Genomic DNA, 20547 nt, shown 5'->3' with positions numbered 1-20547 from the left:
CTGTCATGAATTATTTGAAACAGTTCCTCAAAGCTCATAAATCTCCAATAATTCGTCTTCCAGACCAATCCCCACTTCAGATTTAATGATACTTCCTAGTCCTGAAGAGGACTTCAGCACAAATGAAAAGCAGTAAGTGATAAACTCCTGGTCTGAGGAGCAAGAGCCAGGAATCTCAGCTACAGAAGCAGCTACTCACAGTAGTTATACTCCCCCTACAGACCAGTAGCAGAAGCACCTTCCCATTATCACCTCCTTTCCTAAGAGCCCCAGAAATAAATACTTTGATTGCTTTAAATGGTTGACTTGTTAGCCTTCCTGTTCTCCCATTTTAACATCTGACAAGCCCTGCTTTATTTTCAGCTGAACACTTTGAGGTGCAGGCCCTGCACTATGCCAAACTTCTCACAGAGCACCAAGCACTCTCAAATTCAGACCACCAGACAAAAAACCTGTAATTTCAATTAGCTTAAAAGACAGTCTCAGCCAGTGGGTTAGGAGTGCTACTCTTTCATGGAAGGACATCTTAAATGTGACAATCCTCTGTACACATAAAGCTGAAGAAGAAAATTCAAAAACATTTAAAACAATTGAAATCTCTAAAAAATCTCTTTTAGAAGTCAAGTACTTATGCAAGCATGAGAAAAAATGATGTCTGGTACTCTATATTCATGTTTCTCATCTCTGACTGTTGTGACCACAGCCTCTCTTCAGCTCAGGTGTTCAATAAAGGCTCATACCCACCTGGATTCTCTGATGTCAACTATAGTTGAGCTCACAGTGAAGTCTTTCTTAAAAGAAGAACTAGAGAGTTTCTTCCCCCTCCTCACTCTGGTGAAACCTGGAGGAACATCAGTACCCCTCTGCCAAGTCTGACTGAAATCTGCCAGTAAACTTTAAACTTCCCAGAGGGAAAACTCAGTGGCCAGATATGAACAGACTGTGACCACACAAACTTAGGTTTTCTGAGACAAACAAACAGAGAGGCAGTATATAAAATCCTATTTGCCTACTACAAGTAATTTTCCATCATCAATAATTCTTCAAAGGAAACATCTCCATTTGTGAAAGAAAAGGGAAAGGCAAAAAAGCACAGAAGTAGCTAAGCCATTAAATGTTAGCAATAATTTTGCAAGACTGAAATGAGAGACTTCAGACAGGCTGGTGGTATTTAACAAATAACATTCTGTGTGGCAGAAAGTGCTCTAATTTCCAGCATTGTTGTGCACCTTAAATCCCAAAATGAATTCTCATCAGTGCATGCTTATTAAACTGTGTTATTCAAGCCATCTTCTACCTTCACAGTTTATGTAATACAGGATATTTTCCAGGCAAAACTTAAATCCACAACACTGTGTAGATAGAGCACTCAATTAGCTGTGTCTCTTAAAACTCATTTTCCTCCTCCTCTTCTATTCATGTTTCTGACACACGAGCTGGAATCATTTTTAGAACTCCCATTTTGCAGCCCCCTCACTGCTGTTGCACCTCCCACTACTTTCTCAACAGGCTTTTCTTTAGTGAAAAAGTAAAATCAAAAGATCACTTTTCAAAAGGAAAAACATCTGGCAACTGCAATTTCCATGACAATGTCTTGACTACAGACAATTCTCAACCCAAGACTTGTATTCAGAAGCTCACTGATGAGTTTTGTAAGCATATCTCTTTTTATCCTCTCCTTGTAGAAAGCAAAGCCTACCTATTGAAAATTTCACACAAATTCTAGACTATTTCAAATTAAGCAAAGATGGGATAAATTATTAACATCCTTAATAATTTGAATCTATTGAGTCAAACACTCTAGTGCATCTGTGTTTACCCTCCTCCAACTGGTGCTACATCCTTTGGATCCACAGACTGGATTACTGGTTCCTAGGCTTCTCAGGTGCCTTTTGGACTGTGTATGTTCATATGGCTATTGCTGCTTGGTCCATCTGTTGCCACGTAGCATGGGGATACTTCTGATCCTGTAGCACTAACCCAGGGAATCTTCCTCTTCAGCAGTGATCTCAGTTCAGTAAATCATCCCCTTATGCTTCGGGGTTGTGATAAACACAGCTCTAGAAGGTTGAAGGCCTCAAATTTTCTTCTCAGATTTAGGAATCTGCAATTTCATGTCACATCAGCAAAATTATCTTGCTATTCTGTTGATTTACTAAGCAAGAAATCTTCTTCTACTACTAGATTATGTAAATGATATAAGTTTCCTATGAAGCATGTAGGCATGATTAGTGTAACCTAATGGTTTTTTCCCTCTGTCTCTCATATAAAAGAATCAAGAATTGAAATTCTCAACCAGTAACTTCAATCCTCTGCAATTACACGTCATAGTTAAGTACTTAGTTACAGGATGCATATTATTTTTCCAATTATGGAAAACAATTTCTCTAAAACACATGAAGGATGCCATACTGCTCCTCACTGCTCTGTTCAGCTGGGTTTAGCTTTAGAAGACCAGCTACATCTTGTCTTTAGGAGAACATGTGGCCATGTAATGCACATTTATAAAGCTGCAGATGATAGGATCATGTATTGTTGTACTCCTAATTACATGATCACAGGTAATTCCTCTAAGAGCAGTCAGTAGCGCTCAGCACATGCCTGTCTGTCTCCACTAACTCCAGCAGAGCCTGACAGTGATGTAAGCGAAAGCAGAGCTGTTCCCTGACTCAGAGCACGATTTGCAAAGCGGGTCATCCCACATAATCACATCAGAGCACAAAGTTTAGGTGCTTTGCACTTAATCAGCCAGTAGTGGCAGAACTAATGCTGCCGTGGTCGACTGCTGAACGCTGTGTCTCCACCTGCCAGCCACGAAATTAATGCCTCCATGTGATCCCAGGAGGGAAACACTGAGCTACCTGTGCACATCCCATTACAAGATCCAACGAATATTGTACTTACAGGAAAAAACATTTCTGAAAGCCTCAGAACGTGGCCTAACATTAAAGCTGATGTCAATATTCAAAGGTAGTTTTCTTCTATAGAAAACCACTCCTCTGGCAAGCTTCCAGCTTTCGATTTCCAGTATTTTGAGAACTAAAGCTTTTCAGAGGATTTTTTCTTTTTTTAATTAGGATTCTGAAGCATTTTCAAATTTTCTCCCCACACATTCTTATTCAGGTATTCTATGAAATTTTCAACCTCCTGTAGAATCAATCTGGAAATTTTCACACAGAATGGTTAAAATTTGAGAAAGTTACAAGCAGCTGGAAGTAGAGCTTTGAAAGGAAACACCTACAAATCCTAAACTAAAGCTGTCAACAGCACTTCAAAGTAGTATAATGCCTACAGCATCTCCAGATTATCTCAGCTCATAATAATCTTCTGAAAAGCTTTTTAAACAAGAACAAGTTGGTTGCCTTGGAATCACAGCTAGGGGAGAGCAGGTCCTTCAGCCAGCCAATACCACGAGCAATTAGCACCCAGGAGTTTGTGTGAATGCTCTGAAGACCTCACATGCTGCATCCCCCTGGAACAGTCAGAGCCTGCCATGTTCCAGTAACTGTTTATGGTCCTATGAAGCAGACAAACAACTCTGCTGACACGTTTCTCATTCACTACTGTGGGCACTTAAAGCAAGCATTTTGTCTACACTACTGCTTAACCAAATGCTGACTATTTTCTCTCAGATTGTGTCAAATTCTAAGGTAATTGGACTAAATCCAGATTTCAGCAAGTACAGATGTCATGGTCATAATTTATTCTGAAGTCAGACTAATGACAAGTTACATGCAAACAGAAGTTTTCATGATAAAAGCTGTTCAGTAATTTCCCATTAGTAAAGTAAGAAATCAAAAACTTCTGTGGGGAACAGAAAGCAAAGTGGCTAAGTATAATCATATTCCCAAACTCTGCCAATCCTAAAAGACTTTTACAGGTTCACTTCATGAAAATTTGTTCTAAAATCATGGATTATTTCTCTCCCAAAGCATAGGACTTTTGTCATCAGATTTGCACAACTGAACTGTGTTATCCCCCAGAAGTGCAAACGTCTCTGCTGGATGAAGACAGTGACTGAGAGATTCCAATCCCGCACACAGTTTGGATAAAATTGCTTAGTTCCACCTTCACAGCTGCCCCCTGCATTAGTGCATTTGATGTTCAGCACCTTTTAAAAAAGGAGGCTATATTTCCCACTTTTGTAAAATGGGAATAATCATCACCATCACTCCTTTCACGGAAGGATAGCAAGATTTAATAGCTAAAATATTTGTACTATTTAGGCATCATAAATACCCCTTCATTTTGACAAAAACACAGCAGAGGCAGGTCAGTCAGTTCATCCTGATTTCCTGCTTCCACAGCCCCTTCACTGCAGCACAGGAATCAGGCACCTGTGGAAGAAGTCAGAAAGGGAAAATGCTGCCCAGCCCACAGCCCCTGCAGCAGCCTCCAGGAAACACTGCTAGTCCAGAATGTCAGTAGCTGCAAGGATTGGATCCAGATCACAGTTCCTCTACTCCATCCCAGTGATTTGGGAGTGTTCAGACTCAAAAGACCACGGTTCAGTTATCAAAGAGTGTATTGTACCAGAGACCATGGGACAGGGCGAGGACAGCATTGCTCTTATGTAACTAGAAAACATACAGCATAATGCAGTCCCTACAGTAGGAGAAAGAATACAAGGAAAGGCTAAAAATAGGAGGAGTACTAAATTTAGCGAGGGATCACACTTAAATGTGCAGTGTTAATGTGGAAGAACAGGTTCAAGCACGCTTACCCACCTCTCCCCACTTCCCGTGTGTGGGGAGCCCATCTCTTATATGTGGCTCTCTTTCCAAGTGTGTTAGAGTATTCTTCAGAAAAAGTGTGATTCTTTGAAAAGATAATTATGGTAGTTACAATTATTGAAAGATCCCATGCAAACAAAGATCATGCAACAGGCTCTCAGGAACAGTGGCTCTCTCGGGAGAGAGCCACTTCTTTGCAAAGACATGAGCACCCTCTGGTGCCCAAGGACAGGTTGAGCACCTTATTTAAACCCCAAGAATTCACTTCCGAAATGATCAGTAAGAAGCCACCTCTGTTTGCCATCTCTTCCTAGCGCACCATACCTCAGAATTAGTAACCTCATAAGAGGGGGCCGAAATGCCTAAATGAGAAAGCACAGACCACAACAGCCAGGGTGATGAAGTCCTTTCACACAGGAAAACTGAAACACATGAGCAGGTGGCTTTCCTCAATGCCCAGCCTCCAAAAATCCAAATGCCACATTTTTTAAGCCAGTATCAGAGCTGCCCGCTCAAGGACAACTTGTAAGGGCTACCTCACAGAGTTCATCTCATGCGGGGAACATAACTCTAATAGGCATACAGTGTGAGGAAAAAAAAAAAGAATTTCTACCTCTTGCTCATCTGATCTGAGATACGCTCATTAGAGATGCAAATACTTGCTAAGCTGTCATTCTTAGTATTAAACTGTGACAGCACATTCCAAAGCCCTGCTACACAAAATTTACTCCCTTTTTTGAACCCAATGCTGCTTTTTCTTTCCATTTTGCTGACTGGGAAAGAACTATGGGGTTCCACTCACAAAACACTACTGAGTAACCCCAGCATGTTGCTTAGGCACCAGGGCCTCTGATTTCCATCTGTATAAGGACATAGGGGAACACAAAACAGTTTGGGAGGATCAGGCCAAGCCCTGTGCTTACGTTCAAGAATTAGTACTTTTGGTGATTATTCTTTGCAGCTACAATTATAGTTAAAAGTCAGTGTTCATGGAAAAGCCCTTTTCAGACTTAGAGCAACAGCTCCTCCCTACTACCACTGTTTCTTACCAGCCAGTGCATGATTAACAGAGTATCCCACGTAGATATACCAGATCACCATAGGATTCTAGAAACTGACATTAAAATAGGCAACTGAAAAGCCAAACCCACTTTTTGGAGGGTCACTACTCCCTTGGCTTAAAGGAAACAGACACTATCAAACAGAAAAACCTAAAAGGTTCAGTTTTTAGTGCTTAGCCACTGGCCACCAAGGCAGTCCAAGTCTGGAAAACAGGACACATGAGAGGATGCTGGGAGAACTGAGCCTACCCAGATTAGAGAAGGCTGAGAGTGACCTTACTGCTGTCTACAACTGCCTAAGTGAAATATACCATAAAGATGGGTCTAGACTTTTCTGTGAAGGTGCACAGTGATAGCAAAACATGCAAAGGACACATGTGGAAACATAGAACAAGTCAGTCACATACCAGAAAAAAAGAATTACCAAGAGGGTGGTCAAGCACTGGCACAGGATGCCCAGAGGAAGTGTGCAACCTCCATCTTGGGAGATGCTCAGGACTTGCCAGGACACAGCCTGGAACAGCCTGGTATGGTTAGACCTGTTCTGAGCAGGTTGGAGGTCCCTTCCAACCTAAATGACAATTCTATGATTCTAATTATAGCTTGTGTCTCTTTGCCCAAAGGTAAGGCTCATTCTTCCAAGCTGCTCCAGATCCTACACAGACCAGTTGGGTTCATGTATTAACAACAATCTAGGTGTACTTTCAAAAAATGCAGAGCTCTCACAGTTAAGTGTAAATTTTATCTATATCAAATCTGCCTGGAACACCTCTCTAAATAACCACTGTCTCTGTCATCAAATTCTATTATTTTTTACTGCTAACTAAAAGTTTGTAACTTTTCTTTATTCCTGGCACTGGTTCACTGAGTAATTCCTGAAGTTCTTGAGTTTCTGACAACATATATATTTAAAAAAACCCAACATATCATTAGGACAGACATGTCAGTTATTAAGATCTGTACCCACAACCCAAAGGATCTGGACAGACAACTCTGGGTGACAAAGGGAGATTAGTATCAAACTTACCATTAGACAAAGTTAGGTAGCTTTGACTATCACAATGTCACCTATTTGAGCCATCAGAAGAGCCATCAATGCATCTAAAATTACATTTGGAGAGATGTTAATTTCTCCAAGCCAAAGCCAAGACTTTGCATCTAAAATTACATTTGGAGAGATGTTAATTTCTCCAAGCCAAAGCCAAGACTTGGCTACACAGTAGGAGGTAATTTATCCCATGGATTCTAAACCTGTCAACTTTGTAGGGTGGTATTTTATAAAGCACATAACGTCATAAAGATGTCAGCATCAAACCCAAAATGAGCTCCTGGAACAAAGGAAACTTATGGGGGTTTTCAAACAGTTTTCACTTGCCTGACAAAGTGCCAAAGAATCTGTTGTTTTATCAGCTACACCTTCTGCAATGCACACAGCCTATCTGCTGAAGAAGTAAACTTCCACTGTTTGGAATCAGCAGTTCAAGAAGAAACCATGACATGCTCCTGATGCTCACAGGAAGACTCACTACGCAACAGCAGTTAGAGGCTACCTGATAGCATTCGGCTTCTTTTCTCCTCACATTGCATACAAATGGTTTTTTTCCCTGGGATGAAATGCTGCAAATAACAGCTGGCCATTGAGTACCGAGACTTGTCTTTGTGGCTGGTTCTCTCTTGCAAGCTGACAACTGCCAGGATCAGGCCCCTGTGCAGCTAAGAAAAATTCAATGTAATCCCCAGCTGGAACTCTAGTGAAACTGAATCTTGTTTTAAGACCAAAGAAGCAAAACTTCTCACGCATCAGGAAAGTGTCTTTTGTAGAGATATTGCATCTTTTCCTGGAAGAGTTTAAAATGCCTTTTTTTTTTTTTTTTTTTGGAATGGCAACTGTTTTGCAACAGGAAGTATGCAATTTAAAAATTACGAGAAGTTATTTTATAAACATGCACTTTTTCAGGAAAGTCTATTAGCAGGAAAGAGTTTACTCTGTTCTCAATGACAGATCTTCCCCCAAATTATTCCATTTTACCAGCTCATCCAGTATGGTTGAGATTACTGGGTCCCAAATGAAACTCCTGTAAACCAATACAGCCCCATGAGCTGTTCTGCCTTTATGAAGTCTTCAGCTGAAAATTTGAACACGCCATGAAAACCCAAGACTCACTATTGTCAAGTTCTAGAAATTCCTGATTCGTTTCCTAAGATCCATTTCCAAAAAAGGAAATAAGTAGTTCCCACTGATGAATCAAAGCATTTTTAAAAATTTCTCATTTTTCTTCCTTGTCTCATCTAAACTGATGATTTCCATCTTGATATTCTCCAAGGTGTGGGTTTTACTAATAAAACTGATGATAATAATGATAATAATTACTGATGATAATTACAGCAAACGTAACACACCAGTTGTCAAATTTTCTGTTAAAGTAAGCTGAACTGCTCATCCCTTGATATATACAAGATTTTTGTCAAAATTCCAAGACTGCAAGCTCTGGCAACCAGGAGAGCCAATTTCACATATATATTTTCCCCTAACTTTGCAAAAAGAACTAAGGTAGTTGGACACTTAAATTCCACTAACCACTTCTACATCTGCAAGATCAAAGCCAGATGGCATCAATTAGACAAGTCACCTGGCTTTTATGCTTGATTTCTTTATGGACAAGAAGGAAATAATTTTTCTGTCCTGTTGTTCAAAGAGTCCTTGTAATGGAGAATGCAGCTGCCAGATTGCAGAGGTAACAATAATTGTTTCAAAGGGTGGAGGAAAAGGAAATCCTCTAACTGCACCAATGTGCAGTGTTTCCAATGCAATCAGGCTCTGGATCTGTGGTGTACAGAGCCCATTGCTCTCTGGAAAAGGCTGCACTTCCATATCTGAAACACTTGCAAGTGTCAGAGTGCACTAAACTGATGAACCAAAAGAAACTAATGTTGTTAAGATCATGGACAAATACATCTCTGCATGTGATTACATGAAAGGTACCATTACAGAGTAATAAAGCATTCCAGCAGCCAAGAGGGAGAGCATATCTTGGGTGGAGAAAAGCAGGTTTCCCTTTGGGAATTTACTGCTCACCGTCCACAGTAGCCATGTCTCACACAATTACAAAGCAGACACCAGAATGCACCAGAACTGATCTGAAATACTGCCATTTGATGACAAGGAAAGCTGTTCTCCACTGATTAGCAGGCTGTAAAGCCAAAGTGCTGTTAGCCAAATAACTGCAGGATACTTCAGAACACTTGTCCCTTTACCTCAGCTTCCACCACGACAGCGACGTGCCTGCCCAGTTTACAATGCACACAGCACTGCTTGCACATGAGTGGAATACAGGGTCTGACACAAATACACTCCAAACTGATCCCACTAAAAGTTACTACCTTTTTCTTTCAGTGGCCCTGATAAGACTTGTAACAGTTTTTTTCTGACTAGGTATATGTGCTAAAACTTAGGCAAGCTATATGATTAAGTGGAAGCAACCTAGTACTAAGGGCTGGTCAAGCTTTCTAACTCAAAACTCATTACTTTCAGAATCTGATTAAAATCCTGAGGCTAAAATCCAGCTTGCAGATCAGTATTTGAATCCACTAGAAGGCATATTTTATATTTTGATTCTGCTCCTGAGAAAAGATGTTCTGAAAAGGTTTAAGATGGGTCAGGTGCATAAAGTCATGGCATCCAACAGTCACATAACTGAGCCCTTTCCCAGGATCCTGTGTCCACCTAACTGAGCAGCACTCAGTCCCAAACATCTATTTTCCCACCATCTTCCAGCTGCCAAATTATTCTTAATGCATTTCAGGAAACTGTCAGGATGAAGGGTACACAAGTGGAAAAATTAGTGGAGTTTAAGTATAAAATAAACAAGCAGGACTCTGTAACACTTGAAAGGCCAGAGAAGAAAGATCCCAGGGCACAGGAGAAGGGCAAGAGAGGCCATGTTTGGGAAGATTATGGAACAAGTTATTAAGCAGATCACTGAACATCTAAGACAACAATACAGTAATAAAAAGCAGGTAACGTGAATTTGTCAAGAACAAATCTTTTTCTGACCCAGTGAGCAAGGGACAAGCCACGGTTGTGACAAACAGGGAACTGAAGAGGCTTTTTAATCTGTCACCTGAGAACCTGGCAAGCTGAGTGAGGCATTATGGTCTAAACTAAAGAGCAGCTATGTCTATCATATGAAGATGCAATTAGGAATACTTCCCTTGCCAACTGGGAGTCAGATGGTGTTCCACAATGATCTGCCATGACCTGCTTTGTTTCATATTTCATTTTTCTTACTACACTGAAAATGAAACTGAAAAAGCACAATTCCAGAATCTGGGCTGACAACTAAGGTGGGAAAGATTGCAAGCAGCTTAGAAGCAGAACTCAGAATGATAATCTGAAAATTCTACAGAAACAAATTCAAAGTACTGCAATAAAAATTCAAATACAAGGGGAGCAATTAGCCAGACAACAAAACCACAGGAAATCTGATAGTTAGAGTAGGTTCCAGTGAGAGTGAGAGTGCAAAACAGTTCAGGAAAAAAATATGGTGAATTTGGCAATATGAAGATCTAAACCACAAGAAACAAATATTTTGCTCTGTTTGGCAGCAGTGAAACACAATGAAGCTGGGAAGAAACCTAGAGGTTAAACACTACATTTAGGGAAAACTGCAAGTAGAGTAGAAAATGGCTACATTTTAAACCCACAGTTATCAGTAGAAAAATATTAAGAGAAAAAAATTTGTTTACTGAAGAAAAATGTGAAATAAGGAAAGGGCAAAGTTATAATCTTCAAGTACTTCTACACATAAAAGACAAAATGGAATATCTTTAACCCACCAAGGACAGAAAAAATAATCATTGGTATCATTTCCAGCACAGAATATAATAGGAAAAAACCTTAGTGACCTATAAAAATCATCATGCAATGGAATTATGACAACAGATTATGTAGTTCCTATCACTGAAGGCTTTTGAAAAGAAATTAAACAAATATGCCATGAAACATTTTGTTAGAGGTTGCTGTAAGATTCCACACTGCTTCAATGAAGTTAACTTGGCGTCACCTCAGAAATAAAGGGAGGTTAGAGACATGTCAAACTCAGTGACAGCCAACTACAACAAAGCAAATGCTTTACCTAAGGTGCAACTCACAAAGCAGGACTTCTGCCGACGTGAATAAATTCAACATGGGAATTGAAAATTACAGTTTTACCTTGATTAAACAAAACACTTGTAACCCCTGTATCTGAAAACAAACAGTGGTATTTCTATTTAAGTGGCAATTGCTGATCTTAAGTTTATGTTCCAAAAGCAAGGTGCAAAATAAGCTGCTGGAGGGGCTGGGGCAAATCTGAGGCGCTGGAGATGGGTATTAAGGGTGGACCCACCAGCAGGTGCATCTGCCAGGCCACTGCATGCGTTTTGCATATGAGTTAGAGTACAAAATGCAACTCGAAGTTGTTGATTTTTTAATCAGCTCTACAACACTGGGGTTTGCACACCATCTTGAACAAAGGGGACTCAGTTGAGCTCCATTATAATCACAGAATGTGCTGCAATAGAAGGGACCCACAAAGACTGTTGAGTTCAACTCCTGGCCGTGCACATGGCAGCCTCAAGAGTCACACCCTGTGCGTTGTCCAAACATTTCTCGAACTCTGTGAGGCTTGGTGCTTCCAAGTGACCACTTCCCTGGGGATCCTGTTCCAGTGCCCAACCACCCTCTGGATGAAGAACCTTTCCCCGATATTAAAATGCAAACTGGTTTTCTTTTATTATTGTCCCTGCAATGACATCCTGTCGTCTGTCCTGCGTTACTACACAGTAGATCCAGTCAGGAATAAAGACTGTGGCACCTGAAACCTATTCCCTCCTCAAAATGCACCACTGCCTTCCCGCTCGGTCTCCCGAGTTCCTGGTCCAGCCTATGCCCAGCTCAGGGCGGCTCCGGGGTGGCACCAGCAGCTTCCCACCAGCTGGGCACCAGCGAGCCCGAACGGCCCCTTAAAACATCCCCCGGGTGCGCCCCACGAGCCCCATAGGCAAGGGCCGGGCGCGTCCCGGCGGCGGCACCTCCCGCCTGCGGCCCTGAGGACATCTGCCCCGCGGAGCCGCCGCTGCTGCCCCCGGCCCCATGTCCCCGCTCACCATGGCGATGATGGTGATGAGGATGATGACGGCGACGATGGCGATGCCCAGCCCGCCCCTGCCCCGGCAACCGAAGCGCCGCCCCCGCGCCCGGCCCCGCGATTGGGCGGGAGCGGACACGACACGCGGGGCGCCCCGCCCGCCGCCGGACGCGGAAGCCGCGGAGGTGACAGCTGTGGGCGCTGTGGCGACATCGCTGCTGCGGGCCGGTCTGTCGGGGCCGGGGCAGGGGGCTCGGGGGGCCGGGGCTGGGCGGGCCGTGGCTGGGCGAGGCCCTGGGTCCGGCAGGGCTCGGCGTCCGCGGGGAGGTGCGGTGGGTAATGATGCAACCAGTGAGGGAGTCTTGCCTGCGGAGATGTAGGAAGAGGGGGGCGTGTTGGGAGGCTCACACTGCCCCCGCACGTAACTGGCCAGTATTATAGCGGGAACTCTGAAGGAGCAGGGTCACCGGCAGGTCGTGTCTGATGGAGCGGATAAGCCCAAATGCTCCTACTCAGTCTTTCGTTGAGTATTCTTGCCTCTTTTCTGAGCAGCTAGGCTCTCATCCGCCTCTGTCTCATCAAGTAAATAGACATCCTCAATCAAAAGGAACGAACAGCAGTGGTGATTAACACCTAATGGCTATTAAATAAGCAAACACACAACTCCAATTATGGAAGCAACAGATGGTGAGACATTTCTGTATCTGTAGTTTGAGAAAGCTCAAGGAGGGAAAGGTGTTTTTCTTGTCTTCTGTTCTTCACAAAAGATAAACCTGCCTGACACAAAACAAGTCTTTAATCTAGAAACCCGAAAGTAGTAGTGTGCTCACTGCTGCCATTTTCTCTTTAGGGCAGCGCTGTTGCAATGGAAGTCAAAAAGCTGTAGTTAAACCTTTTCAGTTAGTGGTACAGTGAAACGAAGCGAGGGCCCTGGGGATCTCCCTTGAATAGTGGGGGAAAAAAGCCAGCCAAACAAAATAGGGGTATACTGATCTCAAACTAATGTAGTTAAGAGACAGAAAAGATCCCTAGAAAAGAAGGATCAGTGACTTGTATAATTGATAGTGGATAAAGGTGGCAACGGTCAATACCTTTGGTGGATGAGGGAGAAAATGGTCAGGATGGTGGTTTGGGCCAAACTGGGGGTCAGCTTTTGCTGTTAGCTTAAACTAACCATGTGCACCCACTCGGGGCACTGACTCCTTCTTTGACTGAGAATTGGCCCTATCAAAAAGGTTGTTTCAGCAAGCAGGACTAAAGGAATTGTGTAGCTGTGCAGTTGCCATTGTTTTCTCTTTACCTCATGATCTGCTTGAAGCACTGTGTGGAATTTCCTTTTCTTGTAGCTCTGTCATTATTTTAGGTTATCTCGGCACAGTCATGCAATTGTACTCTGGGAATGTTGCAGGCTTTTAAAGGGTACGATGAGGGCTCGCTGGAAAAAGGAGGGAGACCAGAAAGAGAATTTTGAGGAATGGAAACTAGAACAAGATGAGGAGCAATGCAAAGGAGTTGAAGTGCAGCTCTTGGTGAAAACAGACACAAGTGCCAGAAGTCTCACAGTCTTCTCCTTTTAACTCTATGGGTTTTGGTGTAGTTTTTATCGTTTTGGGTTTTCCCCCTTTGTTTTGGTGTGGGTTTTTTCACTGTGCTACTGAGCCAGAGTTTAAAGGCTGTACTAGGAAATAGGATAATCCAAGATTAACTGCTACTATTACCTTGCTGAAGATTTTTTCCCCCCTCCTCATTTCTTCCTCAGACTTACCTAGTTAGGAAGAGCTGACTGCTAAAGAGAAAATGACATCTCTAGAAAAAGGTAGGTTGTTCATATGACATCTAAGCAGACTGGATTAAAAAGTAACTGGAATTTTAAACAGCAGAGTTACACTGTATACTAGGCTCCATTCATTTAAATGAATGGCTTTTATGTAGCTATGAGGAAGTAGTTCTGTGACTTCTTCATTGCAGTGAAAACCAGAGCTGCCTGGATGGAGCAGCAACGGAATGTAATTTTTCTAATCCAGCTCTATATTGAAAAATAAGTTTGTCACTGGTACTGTGATCTGTCTGTACACTTGTCTGACAGCCTCCTCTAGTATTTAGAACGTGTTGGTACTGAATCAGCAAACCTGAAAGTAAGGCAATATAATGGTGTTACTACAGCATTTTTGAAATCCATTAATATTTGGATAGAGGACACAAGCTCACATTACTGCCTGCAGTATGAGAAAAAAAGCAGTATGTGTAGCCATGTCCTCAGAAACTTTGTATCTCTCACCCATTGTGAGGAAACTGTACTACAATAGTAATTTATTGAGCTGAAAACTTAAATAAAATTAATTTCAGTAAATGTCGTGTGTATTGGGGACTATAGAGCAGAATGCAGCATTACTGGGAATGCTGGAGTCTGTAGTTCAGAAATGGAGCAGAACTGGCTTGTTGGCTTTTCTTAAACCTTCACTTGGGCAACTAAAACACGTTACGACTTGACAGTCTACTAAACTTCTTAAGGTGTCAGTAGCTGTCTGGCTAATAGCTGTTTTTCATTTGCTTCTTGCTCTTAAAATGAAACTGCTCTGATTCTGTCAGCTCCCAAAACCTGATTTTGTTTTCAGCCTATGAGTAATGTTGTCAAGAATTTTTTTCCAGGAAAGCTCTCTTTTGTGTCTGCATTTAATCTTGTATGGCAGTAGGAAATTAAAATTAATGCAATTCAGATCAATGTTTGTGTCTCGTACTGCTATTGCTAATGAGCAATGCACATTTGAGTAAGGACTTACTTGACTAAGGGCTTACTGTGAGGGTGGTGAGACACTGGAACAGGTTCTCAGGGAAGTTGTGAATGTCTCATCCCTGGAAGTGTTCAAGAACAGGTTGGATGGGGCCCTGAGCAACCTGGTCTGGTGTGGTGGTGTCCACAGGAAGGTATCCCTGCCCACAGCAGGGGGTCGGAACGAGATGATCCTGAAGGTCCCTTCCAATCCAAACCATTCTATGATTTTCTGACTTGTGCTTGATAATCACTGCTGCAATGGACTATTTGACATATGCAGTGTACAATTAAAATCTGTAACTTTGAAGTACAGAAATTAAGGAAAGACTTACAATAACACTATAACCAAGTGAAAGCTGATAAACTTCCCCTCCACAATTTCTAAATTTCAGTTGATGATGCCTCAGCACCCATTCGAGGACCTGGAGATGGCATGGAAACAGAGCAAACAGCTGGATCAGTGGAAGTAATCACTGGAGCCAACACTACAAACCATCACATCCACCACAGCCCCCATAAAAAGGCAGCCTCTTCCCTGAGTCCCGGAGTTCTGCAGCTGGGGAAAGTACATGCTGATAAATCAGTGGAGATTGAAGCTATTCGAATATTAGTCCCCAAAGCAGCTATCACCCATGTTGTTCCAACTAAAAATGCTAAGGTAGCTAAATCTGTGGGACATAAAGGAGACACATTCCATCAGTCAGATGGAGCCACAGATCCCCAGAAAGAACAGATAGAGCTGAAAAATGCAATTGAAAAGCTAAAGAATTCAGAAAAGCGGTTGTTACAGGATAAAGAAGGTCTCTCTAATCAGCTGCGTATACAGACAGAGGTAAGAAATTAAAGGTGTTTTCTCTCACACAGCTGAACTGTTTTGGTTTGTATAAGCAGTTTGTGAATGTGACCAAAGAGAACTGCTATGACACTCTAGCCTTGAAACAAATAGGTTCCCTTTTGAACTTATCAGCTAAGATACAGAGTAGAAGTACATCAAAGTATTCTGGTGCTGCTTCTCTGACAACAGATGAAAGAGCCAAAGACTTCGCTGGGAGAAACACACTAGATAGCTGCAGGGAAATTAATCTTCTATGAGGGAAGATTTTGCTCCTTAAATCACTAAGTGAAAAATGTTATGCCATAGAAGGGTTGACTATAATTTTCTGTTTCCTATACCTGTGGATGTCTTGTCTAATCCTTTGTTATCTTACTGATTCAGGAGTGGAATATTACTGAAACTTTGTTTCCTGCAGCAAGCTTTCATTTGTCCTCTTTGACTGTTAGAATTTAAACAAGAATATGTTGGACATGCATTAGGCTCAAATGTTTATGCTTGCCTGGATACGTCCCATTCTGGAAAGAGAAAGGCAATTTACTGTTAGCAATTTCCAATAACTTGCACTGCATTCTGGAAGTAGGAGTCTTTATTCTCTATTGATAGTTACAAGAGAGTCTGGTCTAATTCTAGGTTAATCGGGAGCTGAAGAAATTACTTGTTGCTTCTGTTGGGGATGACCTGCAGTATCACTTTGAACGGATGGCTCGTGAGAAGAATCAGCTCATCCTAGAAAACGAAGTCCTGGGCCGGAATATGGCTCAGCTGTCTGAACAATTGGAGCGCATGTCTATACAATGTGATGTGTGGAGAAGCAAATTCCTAGCAAGCAGGTATTCCCTCTCATGGAGCTGTCCTAACAGCATTTCCCTTCAGTCTTTCATCACATACACTCATTGCAGTGTGCTTTCATATGCAGAGGACAGCCACAACAGCCATACTGACACCTATTATGAAATCTGAGAATACAGAAAAGGTATAAAGAAAGGAAGCTCCTTGTAAATCTGAATAGTCCTGCTTTTCAGAGGTAATACAGTGAGTCCTAAACCTCCTAAAATCTCAACTACAGTACTTGTCAACATAGCAAGAGAACCTCCTAATTTTGATAAAACTGCATGCAGTTTTGGGTTTAAAAATGTCTTCTAGGGCAGCTGACTTTTCCTAACAGTAATTAGCTTCCAACCCCCCTGGAATGATACAATCATTAATTTGAGAAGAGGCCGATGTGGTTAAGAGCTTTGCTTATAGCAAGTCAGGGATCTACTATGGAAGAAAGAGTAGGTGGACCTCTTTATCCAACACTGGTTCTGTTACTGCTCAGAACCCTACTGTTACTTCTCTAACCATAAAAGCTGGTCTGAAAGTCAAAATCTCATTTGACAATGGATTGGACTTTAAACTTGCTAAGTTTAGTTGTCTTACCAGATCTGTAAATAGTGTTCTAGGATTTTTAATTTTCTACTATACTTGGATATAACTGACTGAATTATGATGCTTAATGCATATCACAAAAGACCTTACTGCTTGAAGGAAATGGCAGCATACAGTCTCCTCCCTTTAATTTGCTAGTCTTAAGAAGTTTCAGCATATGGGGTGTAATGGTAACTTGTGTAACATATGGGGTGTAATGGTACTTGTAAGTCCTAGCTGAGCAAGAGTTACTACGCAAACTTGGGTTTTTTTAACATTATGAGGAGTTCTGAGATCAGGGCTGTGAATCTCAGCAATGTGCTTAAAGGAACAGTCTTCAATATTGTAACATCCTGATTCATTTTTATCTCGTATTTCTAACTGGTTGTTAAATGTCAGTCTGGGTTTTGCATTTGGAATATCACAGGCATTAGAAATGCCTGCTGGAGGCGTCAGTGCCAAGCCTCATGGCACAGCAAAACATGACAATAGCTGTCCTGTGTGTAGCTCTTAAATACTCATATCTGACATCTGGTGATTGCCCCTGGGAAAGGCAAAGAGTTAAATAAATGCAGTCTATAGCCATAGCTGTCATTTTTAGAGATGAGTGAACAGATGTGATTACAGCATACTTGTGAGAACTGTTAGTAAAAGAAAAATGTATTTAGCTTTTTCTTTCACAGGATCCTTGTCAACCATGTACACTTACCCAAGGTATTTTGAAATGTCTGTTACTAGATTTGTATTAAGTGACCTAAGATTGTTTAAACTCAGTCAAAACATAATCTTGCACTGGTGTTGGCTGTAGTTGAACAGAAATTATTCTTAATTAGGTTGATAAAGGCTCTGCATTTGGGAGAGGACAGAGAACAGCAGCTTAATCCTCAGGTTGAGCAGACAAATGATGGTCTGTAGTAGAAAAAAGGTGACTTTCAAACTGTTCACTTGCACTACTGACTGGAGATTTCTTCTGCAGGGTGATGGCTGATGAGCTGACCAATACCAGAGCAATTCTTCAGCGCCAAACTAGGGATGCACAAAGTGCAATCCAGGACTTGCTGAATGAACGCGATCAGTTCCGTCAAGAGATGATTGATACGCACAAGTATGATTTTTCTAATCCAGACTACCTCTGTGCAAACCTCATTTTTGTCAGTTTATTTTAGGCTAGAGGAGAATCAAATAGCTTTCCCCTCTTCCAGTGATACTCAACAAAAATCAGTGATGCTGATGTATAGTACAGTCACTTTCCAGTCCTTGAGCTGAAAGAGCAAAAGTAATAGAATTCTTTCTTCATTTCCTAGAGGTCTGGGGTCTTAGGGGTAATAAACTGAGGAACTGACATCCCTCATATCCTTAGGCTTTCTCTCTTTAATCACTTACTGTCTTGATTTCAAGTCTTCTCTGTTTCCTTCCAAAATATCAGAATAGCAAAGAAGAGATTCTTCTACGTACATGCACTTTACAGTGCTAATTCTGCCAGATGTCAAATAAGTGTTCCCAGTATTAAGGTCCTGTGTTGGTTACCTTGGAGAACAGTCCATTTGTCTCCTTGTTCTTAAACACTTTTTCTATCCATTTATTTAGCTGAAGATTTAGCTAGTGCAGTAAGGCTTGGGAAGAGACAATTCCTCTGAAGTGTGCTGGGTGCTGATTATACAGTATAGAATACAAACCCCAATAACAGTGCTTCTTTCCTTTCTGCACAGGCTTCTGGAGGAGCTCATGGTTTCTCTTCAGTGGGGGAGACAACAGACATACTATCCTAGTGCCCAGCCTTACACTACAACAGAGCTAGCAGCTGTGAATTGTAAGCTAGCCAAAGCTGTAAGCTCGCATCTTCTAGGAAATGTTGGCACTAACAGTCCAAAAAAGACTTCAACAACTGTGGAGTTTTGCAATACCCCTGCTGAGAAAACGGCTGAAATGGTAAGAACTCTTGATACATGTTTATATTAAGGTTCTGGATAAATGGATATTTCATTTTCAGCTTGGAAAAAAAATGGAAAATGGCTTTCGAGCAGAAATCCTTCCTAGTTCTTAAGAGAAGGAAAAAGCCCATTAAACTGTATAAAAATATTTTCAGTCTCAATTTTTCCATCCTTAGATGCTACATGTACTGGATCCAGCTGCACGTCCAGAAACATCAACAGAAGTTTCTTTTTCTGAGACTTCTCCATCTTCTTTCCTTTCCACAAAGAAAAGTATTGGAAGGTTTCACCCATATACAAGATACGAAGATGTAACCTTCAATTGTTGCAATCACTGTCAAGGAGAGCTGATAGCCCTTTAAAAAGCCCAGCCAAGGCAGCTGCACATGCACTCTTTCTGAAGAACTACACTAGCTGATGTTCAGCAGGCTTCCCTTTGTCTTTTTTCCATAATGGATGGGTTTAGCATTGGAAGTTACATGGTTTCTGCTTCTCTACCTCTTGAAGTTAGGGACTGACAGGATTTCTGTAGTCTCTGGGATACTTCTACTACTTCTCAATCTGGAAAGCTACTTACTTTCTTATACAAAGGCAAAACAAAAAATGGTATGCTGGTCCAATTTGTAGAGCACAGAGATGCTCTTGACTATTTAACGTTTATAGTCTTACTAGCAAATCTTAATGAATTTCCCTCAGAGAGGGAGAGACAGAAGTGTAACCATACCAAAGCAAATGAAGTGCTGATCAGTTATGTCTAAATTTAAAAATAAAGTAATGGTCAGTTACATGCTTTTTTTTTTTAATCTTAGCCAAGGTGATGAACTGTCCCCAAGTCTGTGTTCAACCTTTTACATTTAGTTATAAAAAGGAGTATGTGCAATGATTCTTCATAGCTGTAAGTTCTGAAAGCAAGAGTATATGCAGTGTCAGCCCTCCTGTCAAGAAGGAGATGAAGCCTGAATGAACTTTAGCTATAATAGATAAGTAGTAACTGGTTGCAAGTGGGGTCTAGAAAACTCAGTGGGGTGAGATTATTTTTGTGTTTCCATAGAGCTGAAATAATGGCTTTCCATTGTGTCAGCTTCTAGAGTGAAGCTGCTGCATAGCTGATCCTCAGCAAAGGCAGACTGACGTACTTCCTTTAGTACACAGCATTGAAGCCTGGCCTGGCATTAGGACTCAGTCCTTGCCCAAGGTCTTCCTGGTTATTATGGGAAGATGAAGATAAGCACTAAGTTTGCACAAAAAAAAAAGTATTTTTTTACTTGTATGGTTTTATAATCTTGATGTGGATTTGAAGTTCTTGACATAGGTTTGAAGAGAACTTTTAGAGACAATCTGCTAAATCCAAAGAAGCCTATTTAAGTTTCTTAGTTTCACCCCCAAATTTATCATATGAAGCTGTCTAGTTTAGGGAAAAGGTTTCTGAAATGGTTGTTTTTACCCAATTTTCCTTTGAATCTCATACCATGATCAGAGTATGTAAGCTGTAAGTTCTTGCTGTTGCTGGCTCTGCTTTGGTTTGCATGAAGAAAGCTACAATAAACTTCCTTTGCTTGCTTTCAAGTCACAGTTTTGGATTTAATGAAGTCATATTTCTGACCCTGTTTTCTCTGTAGCATAAAAGGAACTATATGACATTGAACTGTAAAACCCTTCACTCTGCTGTGTGAGGCAAT

At 41.4% G+C, this 20547-nt stretch overlaps 2 protein-coding genes across 4 annotated transcripts in view; one reads left to right on the top strand and one right to left on the bottom strand.

The window, feature by feature from the left end:
• The window catches only part of NME7 (NME/NM23 family member 7), a 90526-nt gene extending 78396 nt beyond the window's left edge, over window positions 1-12130 (bottom strand). Inside the window, exon 1 of the mRNA XM_048293988.1 lies at window positions 11942-12130. Within this exon, the coding sequence (XP_048149945.1) occupies window positions 11942-11944 (3 nt within the window). The 5' untranslated portion in view covers window positions 11945-12130. The remainder of the gene's footprint in view (window positions 1-11941) is intronic.
• On the top strand, window positions 12051-20434 carry BLZF1 (basic leucine zipper nuclear factor 1). 3 transcript variants are annotated; one of them, XM_048293985.1, is made up of 7 exons: window positions 12051-12150; window positions 13682-13738; window positions 15088-15527; window positions 16161-16360; window positions 17914-18042; window positions 18647-18866; window positions 19045-20434. In XM_048293985.1, the coding sequence occupies exons 2-7, from the start codon at window positions 13720-13722 to the stop codon at window positions 19228-19230; spliced, it is 1194 nt and encodes a 397-aa protein (XP_048149942.1). In that variant the 5' UTR covers window positions 12051-12150; window positions 13682-13719; the 3' UTR covers window positions 19231-20434. The 3 variants fall into 3 exon arrangements, with proteins under 3 accessions (XP_048149942.1, XP_048149944.1, XP_048149943.1); XM_048293987.1 differs by having other exon boundaries at window positions 12085-12107; XM_048293986.1 differs by lacking the exon at window positions 12051-12150 and adding an exon at window positions 12217-12609.
• The last annotated feature ends 113 nt before the right edge of the window (window positions 20435-20547 follow it).

The sequence above is a fragment of the Corvus hawaiiensis genome, chromosome 2, assembly GCF_020740725.1.
Source record: "Corvus hawaiiensis isolate bCorHaw1 chromosome 2, bCorHaw1.pri.cur, whole genome shotgun sequence".
Classification (NCBI taxonomy): Eukaryota; Metazoa; Chordata; class Aves; order Passeriformes; family Corvidae; genus Corvus; species Corvus hawaiiensis.
This window is presented reverse-complemented; position numbering and strand designations above follow the sequence as displayed.